This window comes from Protomyctophum parallelum (genome assembly GCF_964188405.1).
Source record: "Protomyctophum parallelum genome assembly, chromosome: 12".
Classification (NCBI taxonomy): domain Eukaryota; kingdom Metazoa; phylum Chordata; class Actinopteri; order Myctophiformes; family Myctophidae; genus Protomyctophum; species Protomyctophum parallelum.
In genome coordinates this window covers 14,134,608-14,159,113 of record NC_139712.1, presented here as the reverse complement: position 1 = coordinate 14,159,113, position 24,506 = coordinate 14,134,608, and the positions used below count along the sequence as shown (strand labels likewise).

Genomic DNA, 24,506 nt, shown 5'->3' with positions numbered 1-24,506 from the left:
CCGTGCATTCATACATTCAATATATTTTGTCACCTAGGGCAGGCTATGACCTATCCTGAACTCTAATAGTCTAGAATAGATAATGGATTAGTGACTTTGTGAAGCAGCATATCCAAGGATATAGCCGGAAGAGTGGGCACCAGAGAACTGAGAATGAATCTGATTGCCGTGCAAGGCTGAGGAAGAACTGGCACTCTTTTCACATTGGCCTATTATATACACTTATATACACGTTTTCTATGATTTAATTTGATTGTCTTAATTGAGTCAGGCAGTCAGCCAATCAGTCAGTCAGTCAGCCTTTAGGCTACTGATGAACCAAACCAAAGAAACCATTGTACAAGATATATTTGGCTGGAATTAGTTTTAGGCTATTAATCATCAGACTTGAACAAATACCTGACAGGCGAATGACTGTTAAAATGGTCAAAATTACTCGAATATTGAAAATAGCAGATCTACAAGCTCACATGCAGCGGGTTCAGCTTGTAGATTTTTTGTTTTGTTTTGTTTTTGTTTTACATTTTTAAAAACGTTTCACTTAAATGACATGCCCAATTAAATTACTAAATTATTATTATTAAAAACCACTGTCTCTATAGCAGTTTAAAGTGTGTGCGTGCTTTTATTACATGTTTGTTAGTACCACCCACTTGAACCGGAACCTTTCTCAACACGCACGCACGCAAACACACGTACACGTACACACACACACACACACACACACACACACAACTACAGTGCTATCGGTCGTTTCTGCAACAATGTAGCGTTCGGGGGGGGGGGGGGGGTTGCACGAAAAGTAACCGTCGCATTCAAAGTGAGAATAATCCGAATGATCCGTTTTGCTGGAAACAGTGCAGTCAGTACTGACTGACAGTGTAGTGAGAGTAGTTTAATTATAAGGGACGCTATCTGCGTTCGCCAGTAGAACTGTCACAGGGGCGGAGTAGTAGTAGCCAGGCTTGTCTACAGATTTATCAGCCTACATTCTACTGTTTTAATGGCTCTTCTATAGCGGCTTCTTTCAGCCCTGTTCCCGGAGGAGACGGGCGTGTGTAATCAATGTAGAGGACGGACACCCCGCGGCTGTTATTTGACGTCCGAGTCCCTCGGCTTCCCTATCCGCGTTACCGCCCCGTTTTTCAGCTGTGGTCTGCCTGGTCGTAGCAGCTCCACTCAGCCAGCCAGACAAGGGTACTACTGAACGTGAACCATGGGGAATACCACCTCCTGCTGCGTCTCGTCCAGCCCCAAACACCGGAGAAACAACCACTCCAGGCTGGAGCCGTACCGTCCTGAGGCGGACCTGAGCAGGGAGGACACCGGCTGCAACCTCCAACACATCAGCGACAGAGAGAATAACGACGGTAGGATTAAACACTTCACAAACATTTTAATGTCAAGGAAGGACCCCCGAAAATTCCGATACGGCCCGAATTTATATGCATTTTGACCACGGACCCCACCACCCATCTTGTTTGTTTTGTTTTGTCACATTTGGTAGGCCTCCTGCTTGGTTGTGTTGTATTTGTTTTGTTGTTAAGTGATTTGTCTAATGTGAATTGTCTGTTGCCCCCCCCCTCGAAAACGAGATGCTACAATGAAGGGGTTATTCCTAATAAATACTTTAATTATCATCTGAAAATATTGTGTGCTAGCCAGGGCACAACATACAAATGTTTAAAAATATATATAGATTTTGTTTTCCAGGGGAGGTGAGGGAAGGACAGAAATATATAGGCCTATAAACTCACATCTGATGCCATATTTATAGGCCTAACTCGTTTAGCTGGGGACCCGACTGGAACCCTCTCAAGGACCCCTGGGGGGGTCCCTGGCTGGCTGCTAGATCCCTCTTTGAGAACCACTTTTGGTGTGGAACACATCCTTGATCTCTTCTTCCTTCTTTTAGGTCGTTTGTCTTGCATCATGACTGCTGCACAGCAATAAGAACGACTGACTGACAAGTGTTGATATTGCAGCCTTTGATTTGTTGCTTGTGTAAATAGTTATTAATATGCTGTTCTGCAGCAGCCCCAGGCTACGATAGAACACTTAAAAGGTGTTGGAGTAGGTGTTACCCTTTATGTAGGTAATTCTTTTCTGACTACGGATAAGCGGATGATGGATGGATGGTAGACCTAGAATGCCTGTGATAATTTAATTATACTTAGTAAATTTTCATGTATCACAGGCATAGATGGCTTGCACCGGGTCCTGGTAGAACTTTAACATATGTGGCATAAATGTGATAAATGCTCCGTTTGTACTCTCCCATTAAATAATTCCAAAGACGTGGTGTGAAAAATGGTCCTCTAGTTTTATATCCATGTGAAAGTTCTGGCACAAAGTGATGACGTCTGCGGTAAACGGGACGTATTTGTAAAATCAGTTCATCGATTGTTTCTGGCCCCCCTCGCCCGGAGAGAAAGATGTCTGTGTGCATCTCTTGAAAAAGTGGAGATAATTCACTAAATACGCGCTTTGTGCCAGAACTTTCACATGTATATAAAACTAGAGGACCATTTTTCACACCACGTCTTTGGAATTATTTAATGGGTGAGTACAAACGGAGCATTTATCACATTTATGCCGCATATGTTAAAGTTCTACCAGAAATCAAGGGGGGTGTTCTATGGCTCTTGTATGTGAAATACTGTACTTACTGTATGTAACAACAAGAGCCGTTCTAGGGCTAGATGGATGGATGGAGACATGATATTAATTGGTGCTCACTCACTAATGCTCATTAGGCTATAAGATGCCATTTCTGTCTTCTTGCTCTGTGTCTCATTGGTGGGCTGTAGTGTTAGTATAGACTATAGACAGTTCAGAAACCTGCCTACCAATGACATCATTGATGGGGATTCCAAGCTAATAGAAAATAGGCTACAACCTTTCTCTTCGGGAGACGGGAACGCATGTTTAAATATAGAAGCAAATGTTGTTCTTCCATAATAAAATCATATTTGTGTGTGTGTGTGAGTGTGAGTGTGAGTGTGAGTGTGCATGCACATGCACATGCACATACGGCGTGTGAGTGTGTGTGCATGCACGCTCACACACTGTAGTGTGTACATAGCTGTTTCCATTCTCCTGCCAAGTCCAGAAGGCTTTCTCAATGAGTCTGCTGAGGAAGGCATGACGAGATGCAGGATTCTGAACTGTCGTCATTGTGTATATGTGTGTGTGAAAGTTCCCTCCTTGGATCAACAAAGGTCTGTGTGTGTTAGAGTAGGAATGTGATGGATGTCGTTGGGTGGTGGGGTGTCCATTCCTCAACAGTCCCCTGGGGCTTGAATAGGAAATGACCAACAACATGACTCAATGTGACTCAACACTTATAATTAACATCATCAGGGTGGCCCTGTAAATGCTACAGTCTAGCAGTGGTTCTCAAACTTAATATTTCAAGGGCCCCTTATAACTAAGAGCATACACACAAGGGTCCATTTGGTTCCTTTTGTACTCTCTCTGAGTTACAGACCTTTTAGGGGTCCATTTGTAACCTCTTCAAGGTCCGCTGAGGGCCCCAGCTGGACCCCACTTTGAGAACCACTGATCTAAAGTCAGAGTCAGTGCAGTAACTGCTTTGGCATAATGTGTTTGCTCAAATCTATTTGAACAACCTTAAAGTGTGTTGAATCTGTCGATCACTGAATTTGAACTGTTGCTGGCCGCTCCATCCTACACCCTGGAAGCATTACAGCAGTAATTAGGTTTTTGTTAAAAACAGATGGAATATGGATCTGTGTTGATCGGGTGCAGTACCTAGTTCAGACTAGTCATTGGTCCGACAAACGACAACCTACCTCAAACCCTAACTTAACCATAACTGCAAGCACGGGAGCAACGCATGTGCAATGCTCCGTCGGATCCCCGTGTTGATCACATGACTATAGATATACTGTGTACCTACCGTATTTGCGTGATGTTTGGACCAATTATATGAAGATAAGTTGAAAATGGGAGAAGTGGAAGCCTTTATACTTCGTTGTACATCAAATGGCGAGAGCTCACGATACATCACAAGCTAGTGATTATCGCTGAATGTTTCCATTATGTGTACTGAACGTGCACATATTAGTGACATGCCCGGCAGCCCAGAATAGGGATGCTACGGTTCATGTGGCTAACAACTGGAATAGCTCAGGAGTGGAAGCCTTCCCGGCCTTCTCCCATCCAGGGAGAGTAGACTTCTCTGTGGTGTGAGCAGTTAGGACAGCTCCTGGTTCTCTAGGCTAGAGTGTCTCGTCCATCCACCACCAGTCCTTTAAACAACATCAGCATCAACTCAATTATTGATGGAAGAGTCAAAGGACTGTTTCAGTGGCTCAGGTGAAAGAGCGGCTGCTTGGGAAACCAAAAGTTCAATTCCAGGCTCCCCCTGTGTTAGTGTTGGAAGTGTTCTTGAGCCAGACACTGTGACTGAACCCCGAACTGATCTTGTCGATGAGCAGGTCGGTGCCTTGCATGGTTTCCTTTGCCATCGGTGTGTGAACATGTGTGAATTGTTGAAGGTAATGCACATTGTAAAGCAGCTACATAAATGCACACTTTAGGATGAGGTTTGGCATGTTGGAGTCACACACACCAGCTTGTTTGCCTTTGTGCCGTTCAGACTGGCTACATCCTCCGTCCACATGGTTGGACAATTATTGTATCTAAACGGCTCTTCTCTTCTGCATTGTGTTAAAGTAGGTCTGAGTTATTTGAATACATAATCATCATCACCCCATGGCATGAATGCATGAGTCTTTTTCTAAAAGGACAGTGAATAGGCTAGTCGCTAGTCCATTAATTTCTTCATGAGGACAGACGGAGCAATCATCGAGAAAATGTGTTCTTTGCCAGTGGTGGACAAAGTGTATACTCAATTATTCAAAAGTACAAATTACAAAGTAAATTTACTTTCTTTTCTTTTTGAATATCGATGCATTGCTGTATTGAAATTTAGAACATTTCACACACAAAACCCCTGAATTGTTCAAAAATAGCACTTGATTGAAAGAAAGAAAATGACAAATCTACACGCTCACAATGCGCCGCACCACAATGCAAGGTATATTTCTCACAGATATTTTCACTCTATTTAAAATGGGGCACAAGTGGTTAATTCATAATATATTTTTGTAAGTTTGGGTCCAGGAAATGTTGTCAAACTATTTGAAATGTAGCGGACGGAAAGTCATTCACGTGTGGTGGTGTTTACCTACAGAAACCTGTTTTCACTGTTTGTTTTGATAGACAGGGACGTTTTGGTGAAAAGTACAGTGAGAGAGCAAGGTGTTTCTGCACCATTACACTTCTTATCTCCAGTGGCTGATAACTGCTGGTATATAGAGGGAAATGGTGGGTAAAAATATTATATAATTGATTTGTTATGTTAACAAAGGGCACAGTTACATACTGCATTGTGGCTTTTAAGTACAGTTGAGTACTCAAGTATATGTACTTTGTACATATGCACCACTGACTCATTGTTCAGCAGGTTCTTCCAAAGCCCAGGTGACCTTAGGGTACTCCACTACTCCATCCAGTGCTATAAAAGAAGGGCTCTTCAGCCATGCTGGTGAAGAGAGAGAGATTTGCACTACTTCGAGTGTTTGCATTTAGGTATTTGCTCAAGTCATTATGGGCGACCCTTTAACCCCTTCATTGGGCCTCTAATTGGCATTCCAATGTCAGGAGACCTGGGCAGTGCACCTGCCACATGGACCCTGTGACGGAAACAGACAGATTGATGTGAAAAACCCATAGGTCATTGTTCTCAGACTAGCTTTAAGACAGACGATTCTCAACCTGTGGGCAGGAGGCAGGAGCCCAATAGTAGCCTGGTTAATAAACCAGACTAATATCGCACGGACCGCGAATTTATTTTTGCCAACGGCTGATTCGGTCTGGTTTATTAACCAGGCTAGCCCAATAGTGGGTCGGGAGGATATTGCAAGTGGGCCCTCCCAAAATGATTTGCAAAACATTTTAGATTTTAATGATAATATAACAATGATAAAAAAGGGAATCGTCAACTATGTTTTATTTAAAACCTTAGTTTTCATTGTAATACATAGGACCTTAAAGTATATTGATCCAAGCTGGAACACAATTGATTGATTGATCATTAAAACAACATGCCTGAAAATGTACGTATGTGGCCCACCCACCACACATGATCTGACCACTTTACATCTGATCCAGAAAAGGTTGGGAACCACTGCTTTAAGAAAGCATTTTGTTATCTGGAGGACACGTGGTAAGGAGTACCACGTGATGCCAAAGATTGGATATCTCTTTTAGGAATGCAGTGTACATGCAGGAGAAAGTGATTAAGACAAACTGGTTTTTCTCACTTCTCATAGAGTCGGATAGTTTTCTGATAACCTGAGTAAAGTGGGTATTGTACTTGAGTTGTGTTGATTTGATCGGTTCAAGAGGTGTGTGTGTGTGTGCGCCATAGAGTATATAATATATATGAATAGAGAAGACACCCGAGTTCTCCTCCCATCCACTTGCATTAAGTTGCTCAAAAGCGCATGAGGCGATTTCACTCCTCCTTCCTGGTAGGAACAGAGTGCATTCTGGGACGGATTGCAATGGTGAGTGGCCCCAAACACATGAACGCGCTGCCGTTGAACACGCACGAGCGTCGTCCGTCGTGAACGTGTACAATGATAGTCAACGGACAGCGCGTTCATGTGTTTGGGGCCAGGCTGCAATACCTTCATTCGGCCACTATGTCCATTTCGCCTCAGGGTTTCCTCTGGGTGCCTTCTCTATGCATATATACTCTAAGGTGTGCGCGCACGCGCACGCGCCTGTGACTGCCTGCATTGTGACCATATTGTGGATGTGTGATACTTTTTGCTCTGAGCTTGTGACTACAAACAACTCAGCCATGAGAACTGCTGACGTTGATGACACAGAGCTCTGCAACCTCCTCTTGCATCTATGAAGTGGTCTTTGGAGTTGCAAATCACAGCCTCTGGAGTCGAGTTGTTTTCCACATACTTCCCTAGTCAATATCTCAATTGACAATATACTCAATATCCTGCGTATATCCCTGTTAAGCCAGAGATACAAAGTAGGCTGGAGATCCATGTGCTAACCTCACAGCGTGTATTCATCTGAACATTATGGTTTATGTTCAGTATATCATGGAACATATAGGCTTTATTTTGCACGATGCATATAATTTTGGTTTGTGGAAAAAAACGTAGTCTTAGTATTAGTCTAAAACTGTTACTTTTTAGGATATGGAAAAACAATGGATCCGATGTAATTATCATTTAGCTCTTGATCATATTTTTCATTAGTTAAATCTTTGCAAAACCCACTGACACTATTAACACCACTTTTATTATTAATCAGAAATAGCAGATCTACAAGCTCACAATGCATCGTGATGCTACCCGTTTTGATGACAAAGTAGAGCATTGATTTAATGAACAAAACTAAAAAATCACACCTGTGTGAACTGAGCGGTGCAACTATACTTCTATTGTGATAGTTACTGTACTGCAGTCTACTGTACTGTACAGTGTTCTGTGCTGTGTACTGTACTGTCTCAGAGTACTGTTCTGTACACTGTACTGTACTCTGTACTGTACTGTTATGTACTGTACTATTGTAATAGTTATAGTGCACAGTGTGAAGCTCAACAGCGGTCACCCAGCGGTAGCGGTATTGCAGCTGTTCCAAGCAGAGTTGAAATATGGAGATACGTGATTTCAGCCCAGCAGCGAAGATATGCAGATACAAATACCTGCCTCCCAGAAAACCGTGATGGAGAGGCCTCTGACCCATGAAATCCAATGCAACGGTTGGAATCTACATGACTAGACTAACATCGGGCCATAACCCAGTCTATTGTCTTTCACACAGATAAAAGAGCTGCAGCCTGCCAGCGACGCAGAGCTTTACACAGTCGTTTTTAGGTTTTACTGTCTCTATCAGCACAAAGGTTGGATAAATCAATTCCCAAGGGAAGGAGAAGTCACTGGTGTGAGAAATACAAACAGCCGTTGCTTGCATAGCTGCAGCCGTGGAAAACCTTGCAGCTGCAATTCAGCCGGTTCTCCGTTTGGTTTTTCTCTTTCATTTGAAAGGCTTTAATATGGATCCAGATACAGGTTTATTAGTCATGTACATGTACCAGGATCTAGCCGTTTGGTTTACATGTAAGCACAGGCAGCAAAGAAAATGTACAGCTACACCCTAATATATAATAATGTTGGCTTGGATGTCCAAAACTTCCATAGCCCTCTCCACTTTGTCAGTCTTGCAGAATTACTACCGCTACTGGGAGTATCAAACTAGGAAAAACTGCCCCCAACAACAGGAGCCGCAGCACAGCACTCTCTCCGAGTTTATAATCCAGACCAGAGATTGGCTGCTGCAAAGTCCACTACCACCAAGCTTCCATCCATAATCTCATGTACTGGAGTTTGGATGGAAGCTTGGTGACAAAGGATATGAGTCTGCACCGTCAATGAACAGACCCCATCACACCAGACTATCTTCTGAAGTTAGTCAGTTGCAACTATGAGGGGGAGTGTACACACTGCATTTTAGTGCACAGTGCATTTCTGCTTGTGGTAACTTCCATGGCAAATTTTGCAAGAACAACAAGCTAGATGACGAGCAGTGAGGGAGATGAAAGGGAGTTGGAAGCACAAAAGCATACTTACATTTTAGCCCCTTAGTTTTGTATTATGTGTTGATCTTTTTTATATTGTGATATCATAGAGCCATATTCTGTTTATTTATATTTTTTATTAATGAACTGAAATTCGGCACATTCATTTCCCCCTTATTTTACCGTTAATTCTCTTTTTATTTAAGGTGTGAGAATAAAGTCTCTGATTCTGAAAAGAATAAATCAGTTAAATCCATTAAAGATTGTCCATCTACTTCTGTTTCAACAGTTTGTTTCAATTAAGATGCATTTGTGATATATTATTAAAAAGCTTTTTGTATTTAAATATGCCCCCCACACCAACACACATACAGAAAAGAAAACAAGAAAACACCATAGACATCCATTGAGATATGCATACACTGGATTAGTATGTCTGGAACATTCATTTTTACTGAAAATGAATGGTTGGAACGTATTCAGCACCCCAAAAAAACCCTACTGTATTTACACACCTCACAAGCTCATATTAGCCAATTTGAGAATGTTCTGCTGTTAGCCTAAGCTCTCTGCGGGGTACCCCAACTTTGATTGGCTCCCACAAAGTTTCCCAAGGGAATTGGCTTGGAACCATTTTTTCTGCGATAGATTTGCCACAACTTAAGCTAATTTTACCTAACTAATTGTATTGTGGTAGTATTGTAGTATTGCAAGGCTGCAAGCCAAAACGCAGACTGTGTGAACTGTGAAGTCGATAAACACCCGTTTTGGGAGAAACGGCTGATACTGAGATGGCAGTGGCTGTGATGTTGGTGTAATTAGGGGAAAGAGGTTGGTGGGTGGGGCGGGAGGAGGGGCATGAGGGAGGTGACAAAGGAAGGGCGTAGATTAGAGTGTGTCATCCAAATTGTCAAAAAGCTTATAGATTGCCTTCAACTCTCATCAGGATCCGAATCAGCTTTATTGTCGCATCACAGGCTTACAGGTGTAAAGAAGTGGGTGGAATTATTGTATTTGCGTGCCGTGCGCCCCATCATTTTGTAATTTCAGTGAGAAGAGCGCAGCCTCAGATCCTAGAGAATCAAAGGCATATTTTCACAGAATTTACCTCTTCTATCCAGGCTATTTATTGCCACTATAGCCAGGGTTAGATGATGTGGTAGCATTGCGTCTTTGTATTATTCTGTAGGAGCACCCCCGTAAGGCCACTGCCACGGTTGATGTGAAGGGTTTCAGCACGAGCTGAAAGGAGACATGAGATGGCTTGATCCCTCAGACAGCGTGGCGGCGTCTATTTTACACATATACATCTGTAAATGAACAAGCTCTGTCCTCAGGCTCATGAATGCTCTAGACTAGAGCATACACGCACGGAGTCACACTCACGCACGTGGGATGCATGGCCTTATGAAAACATGGGTACACACATGCACACATAAAATATAGGCTACGATATGCATAACGGTATGTATGCACATTGCACGTTCATATACACATGCACACGCACTGATGGTTGGAGCCGGATTAAGTGCGGAACATAGCACAACAGCAAGCTCACAATGCATAATTTTATACAGTAGGTGTGCTTCTGGATGGTTGATGACTTTACGACCATATCTGCAATAATGTGATTAGGTTTGGTTTGCTGCCGAGGCGATAAAGCCTCTTGATTGTCCCCTGAGTCCTGATCATGCATATCTGGGATATGATGCGTCATATTGATATGACAGACAAGTGGTTCCCAACTGCCTTACTGTGCTGTTATATGATTGTGTGATTGTTTATTTATTTTTCGTGTCCTGCACACAATGTGCCCAACCCTCATGGGTTTATAAGGCACCATGCCAACGATGAACCTCTGCCCCAAACTTTCCAGAACGGCTTGTTATAGCGCCACCAGGAGGCCGCTTTGTGCAAAACAACTTTTTGCACAGTACACCTACAGATTTTGTCCAAACATCACGCAAATTGGTACACAGTCTCTCTACAGCCATTCAACGAAACCGGTCTTTCAGATTTCTCAGACTCCATCCTGATTGGTTAAGATTGGCTTCCAAAGTTCACAGGAGTGCTCAGTTTCAAACAAAATGCTGCAAATCATGAACACTTCGCGTGATTTCCTTGAAATTGTGCACCCACATTCCCACTAGGCCGAGTACGAAATGCCACATGAACAATTTCAACTCAGCCTCAAGGTGGCGCTATAACTGGCCGAAAAGTGTTTTTACCTCTAACTGCACGAATCTGTGGATCACTTTGTATGCCAACTCCCTAGAGGCCAAGGAAAAACCTTTGTCTGGAATTTTTCACATCTGCTCTTTATAGCGCCACCAGGAGGCCCACATATGTAAAACACATTTTCTATTATTACTCCTTCAGATTTTATCCAAATTTCACGCAAATCGGTACACATGATCTCCATAGTCATGTGATCAACACAGGTTTGTTTGATTTCTCATATTCCATCCTGATTGGCCACGATTGGCTCCTACAGTTTTGAGGAGTAGCAAATGGCCACAACGCAGCGTCCGATTGCGATGAAACTGTGCACGCATATTCCCACTAGGCTGAGGAAGAATCCTGGTGGAGACCTGTGCCGATTGGCACTTTATCTAGTTTTGTATTTATTGATAGTTATTCTATTTTATTATTTCACTCAGGCCCTGAGTTCATGTGCAAGCATGTACACGACAATATAAAGTGAACCTTTAGCCTGTGGGCCACAGGTGTCCGTGATGCTATTGCAAGTGGGCCCCCACATAATTGGCAAACCACTAAGATATATATGATAATATAACATTAATATAAAGAAATATACATCTTGCAAAAACAATTACAAACCTTGAAAAAGGTGTTTTCATTGTGATACCGATAAATAAGGACATAAGTATACTATGTTGGCTCTATTGATCCAAGCCGAAACACAATCGATTGATTGATTATTGCTCTGAATATGTACGCAGCCTGCAAGTGGGCCCTGATCCCGAAAAGATTGGGAACCGCTGTAATAGACCATATCGCTATATTTTGTTTGATTATTATTTTTAAATACAATATCTGTAATGTCCTACCTGCCATACATACTGACAAACATGGAGAAAGAAGCGAGATGAGTGTGGAGAATGCATGATGGTGACAGTGAAACTTAGCTAGCCCCTGCCACTCTCAAAGGATATTTGTAAGATGTATTGGCTATTTGGCTTAGCCTTTAACTTCCTTTCTGCTAACATATTGTTAAACATTGTATCTGGATTACTGGATATGTTGGCATATTGTGAGTTACCCGCCAACTCACCTGCATTGTTCTACCCAACCCAAGACACACAACCATGGACATACCATGCATATCTGGTGGACTACTGGGCTTTACTTCATTTTGTCTCACTCATGTTTCTATTTCTGGCCTCCAACCTGAGCTTCACCTTTCTGTCCTGCTCTCCCGAATCACACAGCAGCACATGCTGAGACGAGACCGCCACAACAAAATAAAAATACATTTGAAAGAGGCCTGTAACATGTATGCAGTGTGGGTAAACCCCAGGTACTGTAGAAAGAACAGGTGGTTCCAAATGGACCTTTACATGTCCTCCCTTGAAATTCAAAAAGGTTTGAGAACCACTGAGACGGAACATATGGCAGTAGGGTCTCAGGGTTTGACCCTACAGAGCTGTATCATGTTCTACAGCTAGTGCTACAGACAATTACATTTGACTTTGGGTTTCTTCCCTGGTGCGATCACTGCGATGCCTTGCTCTCTATACTAATACGTTCACTGACTGCAATTATTCTGTAATTAGGCTCTGTTTTGTTATTGTGTTTGCACGTGTGTCTGTCTGTCCTTGCCGTCTGTGTCAGTTTGAAAAAAGTATAAAGTATTGCAATATATATTTGGAAACGAATTGACCATCAGCAAAGCTATTGATTCTGGCAGTCAGGATGGAGGAATTGATTTTGGCATCTACCAAAATCAGACACCGTTTCAGCCACAATAACCTACAGTGGAGCCTGAAGAGCATTGTGCCACTGGCTGTCCACATGTTAAGCACTTGAGCAAGACAGGGATTTGACAGATACAGTACACATGGTTCTGAATCACAAACGCCATTTTGGCAGATACCATTTCATCCACGAAAAATAATAATAAAACTAGAAATAAATCGCTGCAACCAGCGATAAGGCAGGACCAAGCAGGAAGGCAATAAGCAATAAGAATAATATACACAATAAGCCATAGAAACATGGAAGACTGAACTTGTGAAAAAAAAGACCATGTCATTGTGACAGGGTCAGTTTTAATTGTGTGTGTGTGTGTGTGTGTGTGTGTGTGTGTGTGTGTGTGTGTGTGTGGCGGGGGGGCAGAGTTCTTGAAGACTCATACGCTGAGCTCTCTGCCGAAGGTGAGAGCCCTACCTACTGAGCTAGAGCTATATGTACAGTCCTATCAGTTGTTGTATTGTTTTTTTTTAAAACATATGTTTATTGATTTATTTTACAGTACAAAGAAGTATTTTCAAAACAATTGACATATATTTTTAGTTGTTGTATTGTTAACAGCATCATTCAAGAAGGCAATAAGCAAATATGAGTACCAACGCAGTCGGTAGTACTCAAACAGATCTACATACGTCACATCACAGATCAGCTTTGTAACCATTTTTGTGCTAAAGCTATCCAGACGCAATCAGTTGTTCTATTAACAGCAGAATCATTCAGTGTTTGATGACAATTGTGTTCTGGTCCATTATTCATTACGACAGTGTGTTCGCTGTTCATGTTTTCACGTACAAACTTATCTTCAACTGGGATTTCAGATAATGGTCCATAGATTGTGCTACCATACTGTAAAGTTGCATAAGCATATGACGCTGCATGTATGTATTAGGGGCAACAGAAGATTCATTGCCGATGGTCAAACGGTTCATGATCTATGCGTGGTCAAAGTTTGCATTTTCAATTTAGTGCTGTAGCGCCACCCTTTGGCCAATGGTTGTGGGCTTCGCATCCTTACAGTTTGGCATGGCCCTCTACCATATTTCCAAATTTCGCGAAAACCGGCGGAAGGAGAAGGAGAAGAAAAAAACTAACAATAAAGTCCTTTCAGGACTGCTTGGTCCTTTAATAATATAAAATTAAAACATGTCCCCCACTCCTCCACAGGAATAACAAATAATTTCAGATGCAATTGGCTGTCTCATTGCGGCCTCTCATTTGGCTTGACTGGGACTCATGCGTGGGTGATCGTCGAGCATGCAAAGTGCTCTACTACCACCCACCACTCTATCCCCCCCCCCCCCCCCCTTCTCTCTCTCTCTCTCTCTCTCTCTCTCTCTCGATCTCATAGAATTGCCACATTGCATAGTCATGCTATTGATTTAGCTAGGAGACCTAATAGAGTAGTTATTTTGCAGTGCATATTGATGATAAGAATTATGAAATAATACAAGAAATATATAGTAAACCCATAAAAGTAGGGGTGCTTCGATTAGGTTGTTTGGGACCGATCCCGATCTTGTGCATAAGGGGAAACCTTTAATATTTCCAAAATTATCCTATGTCAAAACCCACGTCAAAACTGTTCCCGTGTGTGGGGAGGAGGGGGAGAATGTTTAGGCCTGTCACAAAGATACAAAGCAATATTATACTATACATCTAATTGACTTTTATACCACCACTTGAATGGTATAAAAGATCAGTTTCCCCAGATTGGGTACATTTCCGGTCACCGATCGAGTGAAAATGCTCCGATCCAATCGGAGCACCTTTTAATAAAAAGGTGCTCCACAAAAATAGGTCCCGACCCACTGTTGGAGAACCAGTTGGCCTAGACTGATTTTAGAAGTGGTCTGAAGAATCCCGCACACTGTCTTCACTTGAGTTTAGATTTTATTGAGCAACGTTTCGGCCTGACGAAGGTCTGACGACCGAAACGTTGCTCTACTTATCAGTTCCAGTTATCCGACACACCTGTCCATTGTAGGTGTGTAGAAGGACTTCTGTCCATTGTAGGTGTGTAGAAGGACTTTTTCTTATAGAAGTGGTCTGAAGGAATCCCTGAACTTGTAAAGTCAAACAACTTGACCCCTCCTCCTCCTCTCCATGCGGTGCACGCAGCGCATGGCTGGCTGTCAGCCATGTGACTGTTATGTGTGAATGGTTGCTATTCTTATGAAGTTATAGGGTTAGATAAAGACATCTCTAATCAGTCCAATGAATGGTCACTGTGTGGATTGAAGGTCGGGGAATACCCTGCAACTGCCCCCAAAGCGGGAAATGAGTACTGCATATTTTATATAATATAGAAATTAAATCAATAAATCACATGTGCCTTATACCAATGGTTCATAAGGGGGGTCCGGGGACCTCCAGGTGTCCTTGAGGGGCTTTCCAGCTACATTTGTTAATATAGCATCCAAATTCCCAAATGAGTTTAACCACTCTAACCCTGTACAAGCTCACAAGTGAACTTCTAAATCTGCTGAAATTTCTGCAGAATATTCCTGTCAGAAAGTCCCTGGCAGAAAGTGAAATACAATTTAAGAAGGGGATGGGGGTCCTTGACATGAAACATGTTTGAGAACCACTGACTGCCTATACAACTTAAATTTGAGCAGAATAGAATAGAACAGCATTGAATATACCAGTACAGTAGCACAGGGAGAAACTGAGAGTAGCATTGTTGTGGTGTTTGTAGTAAAAGCTGAGGCTAATCTCAGCAGGTAATTGAGCATGCATGTGCCGGTCAGATGGGACCAGCGGAGCTGCCGGTGTTCGTTAGCAGGTGTGGGGCTTACGCTAATTATGTGCTGTGATTGGCCTCAGGGCTGCAGTGGGGGACATCTGTGGTGAAACCATCCTTGAAAGGCAATAAAACGGGCAGACATCAAGGAAGAGAAAGAACATCCGCACACTATAGTTTCTAGAGCTCCGATGATTCTTACTTTATTTAGAGGCAACAAATTGCAAACTTTTCCACCTACTAGGTCTTCATCAGGCAAATATTGAAATATTTCAATATTTGCCTGATGAAGAAGACCTGGTAGGTGGAAAAGTTTGCAATGTGTTGCCTCTAAATAAAGTAAGTCTCTGAGCTCTAGAAACTAGTGTGCAGATGTTCTTTCTCTTCCTTGATGTTTGCCTTGATGCCTGACATCCATCCAGCACCTGGCCTAAATATAGGCATTGAGATCTGCACACAATCTTCTCAATAAAACGGGCAGGACACTGGGTAGAGGATGTGATGTGTAGGGCTGGGAGATAGGGCTAGAAATTACATCTTGTATCTGGATAGTACATGCAACACACACTACTAGATACCCATTAGGTTTGGAGTAGGGCTCGGCAATTATTCACCAATAATAGAACCAATAACTGACTTATCTTGCTCATGTAAGTACATTTAATAATAATTAAGCAAGATTAGTTTTTCTTATCAATGCATCGACACAAAACATTCTAATTTATCAACTACATTTATTAGTCTGATTAACCACTGAAGCCTCTATTATACTTCATTGTTTGTACTGTACAGTGTAGTGGTCAACAATAGCAGAAATCTACACGCTAGTAACTAATGTGACTATTTTTCTTTTATTAATAATCGTTCAGTAATCGTAATGGAGGCCATGGTCATGATTTTACAACGGCTAAGAGGGCCTCACGTCACCACGCCCTTGTCAATTCCACAACGAAGTACATTACCCTTTAGGTAGCAGGTGTGGAGCTAATTATCTGCTGCAGAATGGCCTCAGGGTTGCGCTGCGGATAGTGTGACACTAATGTCCAAATATTGCCATCTTCATTATCATCGTGTGTGTGTGTGTGTGTGTGTGTGTGTGTGTGTGTGTGTGTGTGTGTGTGTGTGTGTGTGTGTGTGTGTGTGTGTGTGTGTGTGTGTGTGTGTGTGTGTGTGTGTGTGTGTGTGTGTGTGTGTGTGTGTGTGTGTGTGTGTGTGTGTGTGTGTGTGTGTGTGTGTGTGTGTGTGTGTGAGACTTGGACAGGGAGGTTGTCTCCCTCCTGCAGTGTGGATGGCAGCCCTGACACATTATTTCATTAGCTTGTTCATTCTCCACTCTGCAGGGTCTTTCCCAGGTCACTGTATGGTGACAGCAGGCTGGTGTGTGTGTGGACTAATGTAGGTGTGTGCTTGCATGTGTCTGTGTTTCTGTTTACATTTGGGATGCATTATGAGCTTGTACATGTACTATTTCTGTTATGATTTATTTTTATAGGGATGCCACGATAACGTTTTTTTACTCCCGATTCTGATCATTTGATTTTGAATATCTGCCGATACAATTCTTCCCCGATCCGATATTAATATATATATATATTTTTTCAAATCACAGAAAATATCCAGTCTAATATCATGATATGGATATAATAATGATACCAGGGGTGTCCCAATCACGTGATCGGATCGGGACAACCCTAATCTTTTTTTGTAAATTATTAAATGTCAGTCATTTCTTTGTGTATTTATTATCTGACCTGTGCATTTTTTTATGAAGCTTAAAAGAAACATGTTAAATGGCAAAAACACAATTAAATCGTTAATCACAATTTTGACAATCGTTAAGGGAAATGTCATGATCGTGACACGCGTGTGTGCGTGCTTGCGTTTGTGTGTGTGTTTGTGCGCGCACGTGTGCCTGTGTGTAAATGTCAACAAAGGCATGAGTGTGACAGAGCTTGGCACACAGATGGTTGTCCTGCCGTTCTCTGATCCTAACACAGCATGACACAGGAACACAACGCAGAGAGGCAGACGGGCGAGAAGAGAGAGAGACTTTGAGACAGGAAGAGAGACAGAAACATGAGAAAACGAGGGCATCACGTACAAATATGAATGTAGGAGAGAGAAAAAAACTAGTGAAAAGGGAGTCATTGCATAATGCATATTAACATAGGATTGGGAACGAGGGAGAGAGTGGTGGAACATCTTTCACTGGACATTCATGCCTCAAACTTCCTTTAGTGTTTACTTGACTGGTAGGAAAGTCTCTTCTTGTTCCACTGGCTCCAATGGAAGTCAATTCAGCATGTCATAGTCAGATCAGATCAATTATTAGAAGCCAAGACAACGTAGCTTAAAGTAACTTAAAAGTACAGATGGAAGATTCATACAGGCCCAAATCCACTAGTAGAATATAGGCTGGCATACCCGTTTCATGCTCTGGTAAACTTTCCCTGAGCTTCTTTCGATTGGATCAGCCGCGGGTGGCAGGGCCATTGAGTGATATCCAACGATTGCTAATATGTATTTATTGTGTACAGGTAAACACCACCACACTACTCCAGTGACTGATGATTGGTAGCATGTATTTATTTTTTGTTATGTAAACATATCACAATAAAATCACACCCGTGTGAAGTGAGGGGCGCTCTAATCATCGTACATCATCAAGAATGGTGGTCCCTTATTGGCCAAGGGTGGCCACCGATGTACCCAGGCGATTTGCTCAGACACATATGACGTAAATTCTCCATTCAGTGTCAATGGCATTTAATGTATGTGTTCAGACAGAATCTACACTATAGCTGTTTATAGGAGGGGCTAGAGCCCCTCAACAAAACATTTCAAGGTTTTATGAAATTGTGTTTTTAAATTATATTAGTGTTTTGCCACTTATTTGGGGTACAATGAAGAGAATCCCAGCACTCATATGTCCATTTCACATGATTTTATTTACCTCTGACGAGAGTGGACAACACACGCGTTTTGGCCTGCACGGCCTTCCTCAGCGTCGTCAACGCTGAAAATGCTGAAAATGGGTCACCTTCCTAAAAATAAAGTTTCTGTTAGAGGCCTGTTACTGAACAAGCAATGATTACTAGCAGTATATAGTGCAAAAACCTTTTAATTGTAAACCAAAAAATATCACTTACCCGCCCGAAATAACCACTTGAGCATCTGTCCAATGAGTAATGTCAGTGTTTAGTTAAATAAAGCCAATTACAAATTTCTACAGCCGCACACATTTCACCCTGTTGTTCGCTCCCTGTATTCCTTTTTACCTCCTTTCTATCTCCCGGAGTACAGATATACTAGCTGGCTTGTCCCTCCTGTCTGTCCCCCTGGTAGCCTGCCATTGCTGCCTGGCCTCGCAAATCCCTCTGCAGTTGCTAAGGAGCGCTAGTGGGCCTCTACAGTACTTGAAACCTTGCCTACGCCGCTGTTCTTTCTGTTCTGTTCTGTTATGTTCCAACCTCACCTAATTACAGTCATTGGTCAGCTTTGAAGGTAATCACCCCTCTATGCTTAAAGAAAGGCACATCGCCTTCAGTATACATAAAGCAATGACACTATGGAGACTTTAACCAAAGTACTACACAGAAGGTGACCAGACAACCCGGTTTGGCCCGATTTAAGTCCCGGGACTCCCGGCCAATATCTCTAAAACACTAATATGTCCCAGTTTTCCACATTCACTACAAAATTGTCCCGGTTTTAAAAGTCCGGTAATGGTTGTTTTGAGTGGTTGCATAGGCGCTTATCAGGTTATTTTCATGTAGGCTGAACATGCTCACATAACCAGAAAACATGAACAAATGCAAAATCATTTTAACGCTGAGGCTGATTTGTCAATCAGTCGTTGCCTGTATTCAACACCTATGCTACAGTATACGTGTATGTGCATGAATGGGTGCACATCGAACGTGCACATTGATTTAAGCCAGGGAACCAAAATCTAAAAGTAGGTTAATTGAATATTCTAGAAGCAGGTTGTTTGTTTTATATATATACAGTATATATTTATATCATATATGTCAACAAATCAACATGAAAGAAATTCTAATAGATGCTATTATAATCGACTGAGTCGATTAGTCTGATTAACCACTCACTGTATTATACTTAATGGTACAATGGTGCCGTGTAAAATTGGCGATCTACAAGGTCACATTGCGGTGCGGCGCATTGCGTTAGCTTGTAGATCTTCCATTTTCACCATTTTGTTTTTTCATCGTTCATTGTTCGTAATCGAGGCAAAGGCTTGAAATAATCGTGATTTTGATTTGAAGTCATATCGATCAGCCCTAGAATGTAGGAGGTGTTATCATATCAGTGGACTCTGTTTCCCGTGTGAGGTAAGGATGTGACCTTCCTGTCAGAACAGGAAGATATGGTGGTCCATCTGTCCAGGATGCAGACAGGAAGTGCAATGTGAGGTATGTGTGAATAGCGGACCTCACACAGTGAGTGCAATGTCTGAATGAATGAGTCTTTACTTTGACTCATTTGTTGCTTCTTCTTACTATATGATTTTGGTAATAATTTCTAATCTATGCTTTAAAACCCATTTAGGCGTGACATCGAAATAAAAAAAGTCTTCTAAACGGTTTTAGAAGACAGTATTTCAGACAGTTTTCTGAAATACATATATCCTTCAATATTTCATGTCAAGGACTCCAAAAATGAACTTTGGACGCCGACCCCCATCTCAAAATATGTTGTTCCAGGGGCACCCCCAGAAGCAAAGATTTGAGGTAAAGTTGGTCGCTCTGAAAAAATATTCCAAGGTTTGCGCCACATTTTTACGATTTTTCAAAAATAGGCTGTGCAGGTAGATCATATGAAATGCCCCAATATTTAACTTGAATTAAGGTGACTTGATTGACCGGCATTATCAGCTATAAATCAGCTCAAACCCATATGCAATATTTTGTTTCAAGAGTGTTGCTGACGGGCCCAGGCCGTAGCGTAACGGTCTGGGCACCGGACTGGTAATCCAGTCGCAGTGTGCCGCGGGTTCGACTCCCGGACCCGACACGGCCTTTACTGCATGTCATCCCCCCATCTCTCTCCCGTTTCCTGTCAGCCTACTGTCTGTCCCTTCAAAAATCAATAAAAAGGCGTAAGCCGCAAAAAAATCTTAAAAAAAAAAAAAAAAAGAGTGTTGCTGACTGTGCACAAACGTCAGTGATCTAGCATTACAAATAAAATACAAAAAAAAACCCTACCTATTCCATTTCTCCCCATCTATTAATTTCCCATTCCAAGTTCATTTGTCTTATACAGTATGTAACGCCAGCGCAGCTATTCCAACTATTCAGCTACATATCCGCTACATATTTAAACAATTTTCAGCAATGGTGTAATATTTTTTTGGTGGACGTAGTTGGTAGACTAGTTGTTCTATGCTACAGGGACAGTTCACAAACTTAATTCCATGATTCGACTTAAGTAGGAGATCCCTTTGTGCGGAACACAAAGAAGAAAAGAAAACAGTTTCCTGCTATATGCTACAGTATGGCAGCAGCCTCTGGAAGGCAGGTGTGTTGACCAGGATATAATTACGCAGAAAGCTCTGTAAACACAGTCTACAAGACTCATTTACAGTTGGTTGATGGGGGTAACTGACAGGCCAACTTCTTGGTTCCTGCACTGATTCAGTGATTGCTATTGATTGTACAGGCTTTGTTGGCTCAAGTTCTCTGAGCTTGTGGCTGACCTTCATAGTTCTGCTGTGTGTACGTGTGTCTTTATCCAGTTCTGTGTCTGGCTGTGTGTAAGTCTGTGTGTGCATGTGTAATCTTGTGTTTGTACAAAGGCTAAGCTCCCAAGATGTGCGCTACATTTGGAAATGGGTTCCCTTCACTAGAGAGTCAGAGACCAACTGATAACAACTAAGTAGAACTCAGGCTGGTTGGTGTTACAAAGGAGGAAAAAAAGGCAACATTGCATTTATAAAATTGCCATCATAGGTGTGTGTGTGTGTGTGTGTATAGAAGATTGTCAGAGAGCTAATGAGGTACAGTAGGACAGAAGGCGTATCAGAGGAGTTGAACCCCCTCTGTATGTTTGTTTGTCTCTGTCTCTGTGGCTGGAGGCGGGGGTCAGCAGTGCACCCTGTGGTATTTCCCAGCCTGTTAAGGTTGCATTGTTAGCAGCAGCTCTGTGCTTATACAGTGTTCAGTCAGCCTTAGGGAATGACACAGAATGATCTGGCCATTTGTCAGGACGACAAATTGACGAAGGGCCATTAACTGCAGCCATTCATTTCCTAACCATTGGTCCCACTAGTGGGCCATGGGGATATTGCAAGTAGGCCACCAAATAATTGCCAAATTACTATGATTTTTGAGTGATGCAACCACTCCTACAACCAGCAATGTCCGTGTCCGCCTATGTGTCGTCCACCTATGTAGAGAGAGAGAGAGAGAGACAACACTTACAGTAGGCCTTGAGACACATTAGATTTAGTTTGACCCGGTTCCACAGATACATATGTATTTTCACAATTTTTGCATCTGTCTTAGGTAACTTTACCCCGACATTTGTGAACACATTGGATCCCCACAAAGGTAAAAAAAAGTGGGGAACACACATGCAATGTATTTTGCCTAACTGCTTAATTTATACTTTATAGTTAGAAAACTGCGGATCTACAAGTTCACAGGTTACATCAACAACGCGTTGTGAGCTTGTATCAGCCATTTTTGGCACAGGACTAAGTGTAAAACAGGCTCCAGTCACAGGAAAGGGATTATGTTTTATTGTTTTCACACATGCACATGCACACGCACACGTGCACCTCCCAGGCAGATAAAGGTTGATCTTCCCTGCTTTGATGAAAGTGCATGCGTGGTGATGCTCTGTGTCAGCTGCCAGCCATCCATCGATGGGAGCTCAGAGGGAGTTTAAACCCTTAAGAACAGAAAGGAGGAAGGAAGCTTTGATCCCGCACGCAGCTGTGTGTATCGTAAATGTTCTTTAACCAAGTCGGTTTATAATTTACGTTACATGATTCAACCAGTCACAACACAAAGATGGCAGTGGACACCTTGCAAGGCAGCAACCTGCTGACATCATACAGCAAAGACGTAGATAGAGGAAACTCAGACGATCAATAGATAAGGCATTGATCTATTCTAATGTCAACAATATAGTGGGGGACATTTGGCCCTCACATGTACTGTAGTGATACAACTACGCACACACTCACGCACACACTCATGCCAGCTCACTCAATGTCAGTCACTGAGTATGGAGTGAATATGCAGGCCTGCAGGGAGGGAGTAGCTGCCGTGAACATTTGTCAGACAACAATAGGCAGAGTTCAGTGAAGTGATCCAAGGATTTAAGAGTGCTACAAGTAAGACGCGCATACGCGGGAAGCGAACGTGTGTGTGTGTGTGTGTGTGTGTGTGTGTGTGTGTGTGTGTGTGTGTGTGTGTGTGTGTGTGTGTGTGTGTGTGTGTGTGTGTGTGTGTGTGTGTGTGTGTGTGTGTGTGTGTGTGTGTGTGTGTGTGTGTGTGTGTGTGTGTGTGTGTGTGTGTGTGTGTGTGTGTGTGTGTGTGTGAGACTTGGACAGGGAGGTTGTCTCCCTCCTGCAGTGTGGATGGCAGCCCTGACACATTATTTCATTAGCTTGTTCATTCTCCACTCTGCAGGGTCTTTCCCAGGTCACTGTATGGTGACAGCAGGCTGGTGTGTGTGTGGACTAATGTAGGTGTGTGCTTGCATGTGTCTGTGTTTCTGTTTACATTTGGGATGCATTATGAGCTTGTACATGTACTATTTCTGTTATGATTTATTTTTATAGGGATGCCACGATAACGTTTTTTTACTCCCGATTCTGATCATTTGATTTTGAATATCTGCCGATACAATTCTTCCCCGATCCGATATTAATATATATATATATTTTTTCAAATCACAGAAAATATGTGTGTGTGTGTGTGTGTGTGTGTGTGTGTGTGTGTGTGTGTGTGTGTGTGTGTGTGTGTGTGTGTGTGTGTGTGTGTGTGTGTGTGTGTGTGTGTGTGTGTGTGTGTGCGTGCGCGTGCGCGTGCGCTACAGCTGCGCCCTCTGGTGGCGGGCGGGTGGTGTCACAGCGGGACAGACAGACACATACACACACACACAGACAGACATGAGCTGCAGGGTCTCATAGTTAGTGCTCATTGCATTCGCAAAGAACAGGTTATGATGAAAAGTAACTGGGATAGTAGGAATAGGACGTAAGGATTGGCAAAACAATCGCTCATGCTTCATTCCTTAATCTCCAACCTTTGCACCTATACATCATTTTATTTTTTATTACCCTAAAACTAAGCTCTAAAAACCCGTAACCCTACATTTGTGAGGACATTGGATCACAAACATGCGAACGAACACACGGGCAATGTGTTCCGCCTAATGTTTCATTTATAGTCCTAAAATAGCCAATCTACAATATTGTGACAGGCCTAATTACAAGAAGCACCTCCTTGTGTTTATCAATTGGGTGATATCACTTAACCCAGCACCCGGCTGGCAGCCACAGGGCATGGAGTGGGGTGGTTGCCAATCTCTGCCATCTGACCCCCCCCCCCCCCCCCCCCCCCCCCCCTCAGGGTACGTCACAGTGGGACAGCAGAGAAATGAGGCCTCTCTGTCACTGTCACTGCGCTGCTGTTTGGAGCCAGTGCCACGGACTGCCACCAGGCACTGTGCCAAGGTTACTTACCATGGCTGAATCCTCCTCCCGCCCACCCTGGGCAAGACCTATACGCTGTAAAGGCTATCATTTGTTTGGGCGGAAGTTGCGGGATTTTAGCGGAAGTATCGCCCAAGGAAATGATGCTTTACAAATCAGTTTACATTCTCTGCGTCTCTGCGAATGAAAGTGTTGTGATTGACCGGGAAAATATCCTGGGACTGAGGCTACCTCCCGCCAGGCACAACACCCAACGCTGACTGACCCAACTGTTATTTACCTATTTCTGGCCTAATCGTGTCCACCTACAAAAATGTATGTGTGCAATTTTAAATGCATTTGAACATTTGTTGCAATTTGTTCCAAAGGTTTTATATCAAGTGACGGCAAAAAAAAGCTATAAAGCTTTATCCCAACTTCCAAGCTAACCTTTCTGACTATTTCTG

General features: G+C 42.6%; 1 protein-coding gene across 1 annotated transcript in view; it reads left to right on the top strand.

Annotated features, from left to right (window-relative positions):
- Positions 1-846: 846 nt before the first annotated feature.
- The window catches only part of ccny (cyclin Y), a 49,675-nt gene continuing 26,015 nt past the window's right edge, over positions 847-24,506 (top strand). The window contains exon 1 of the mRNA XM_083778207.1: positions 847-1,370. Within this exon, the coding sequence (XP_083634333.1) occupies positions 1,217-1,370 (154 nt within the window). The 5' untranslated portion in view covers positions 847-1,216. The remainder of the gene's footprint in view (positions 1,371-24,506) is intronic.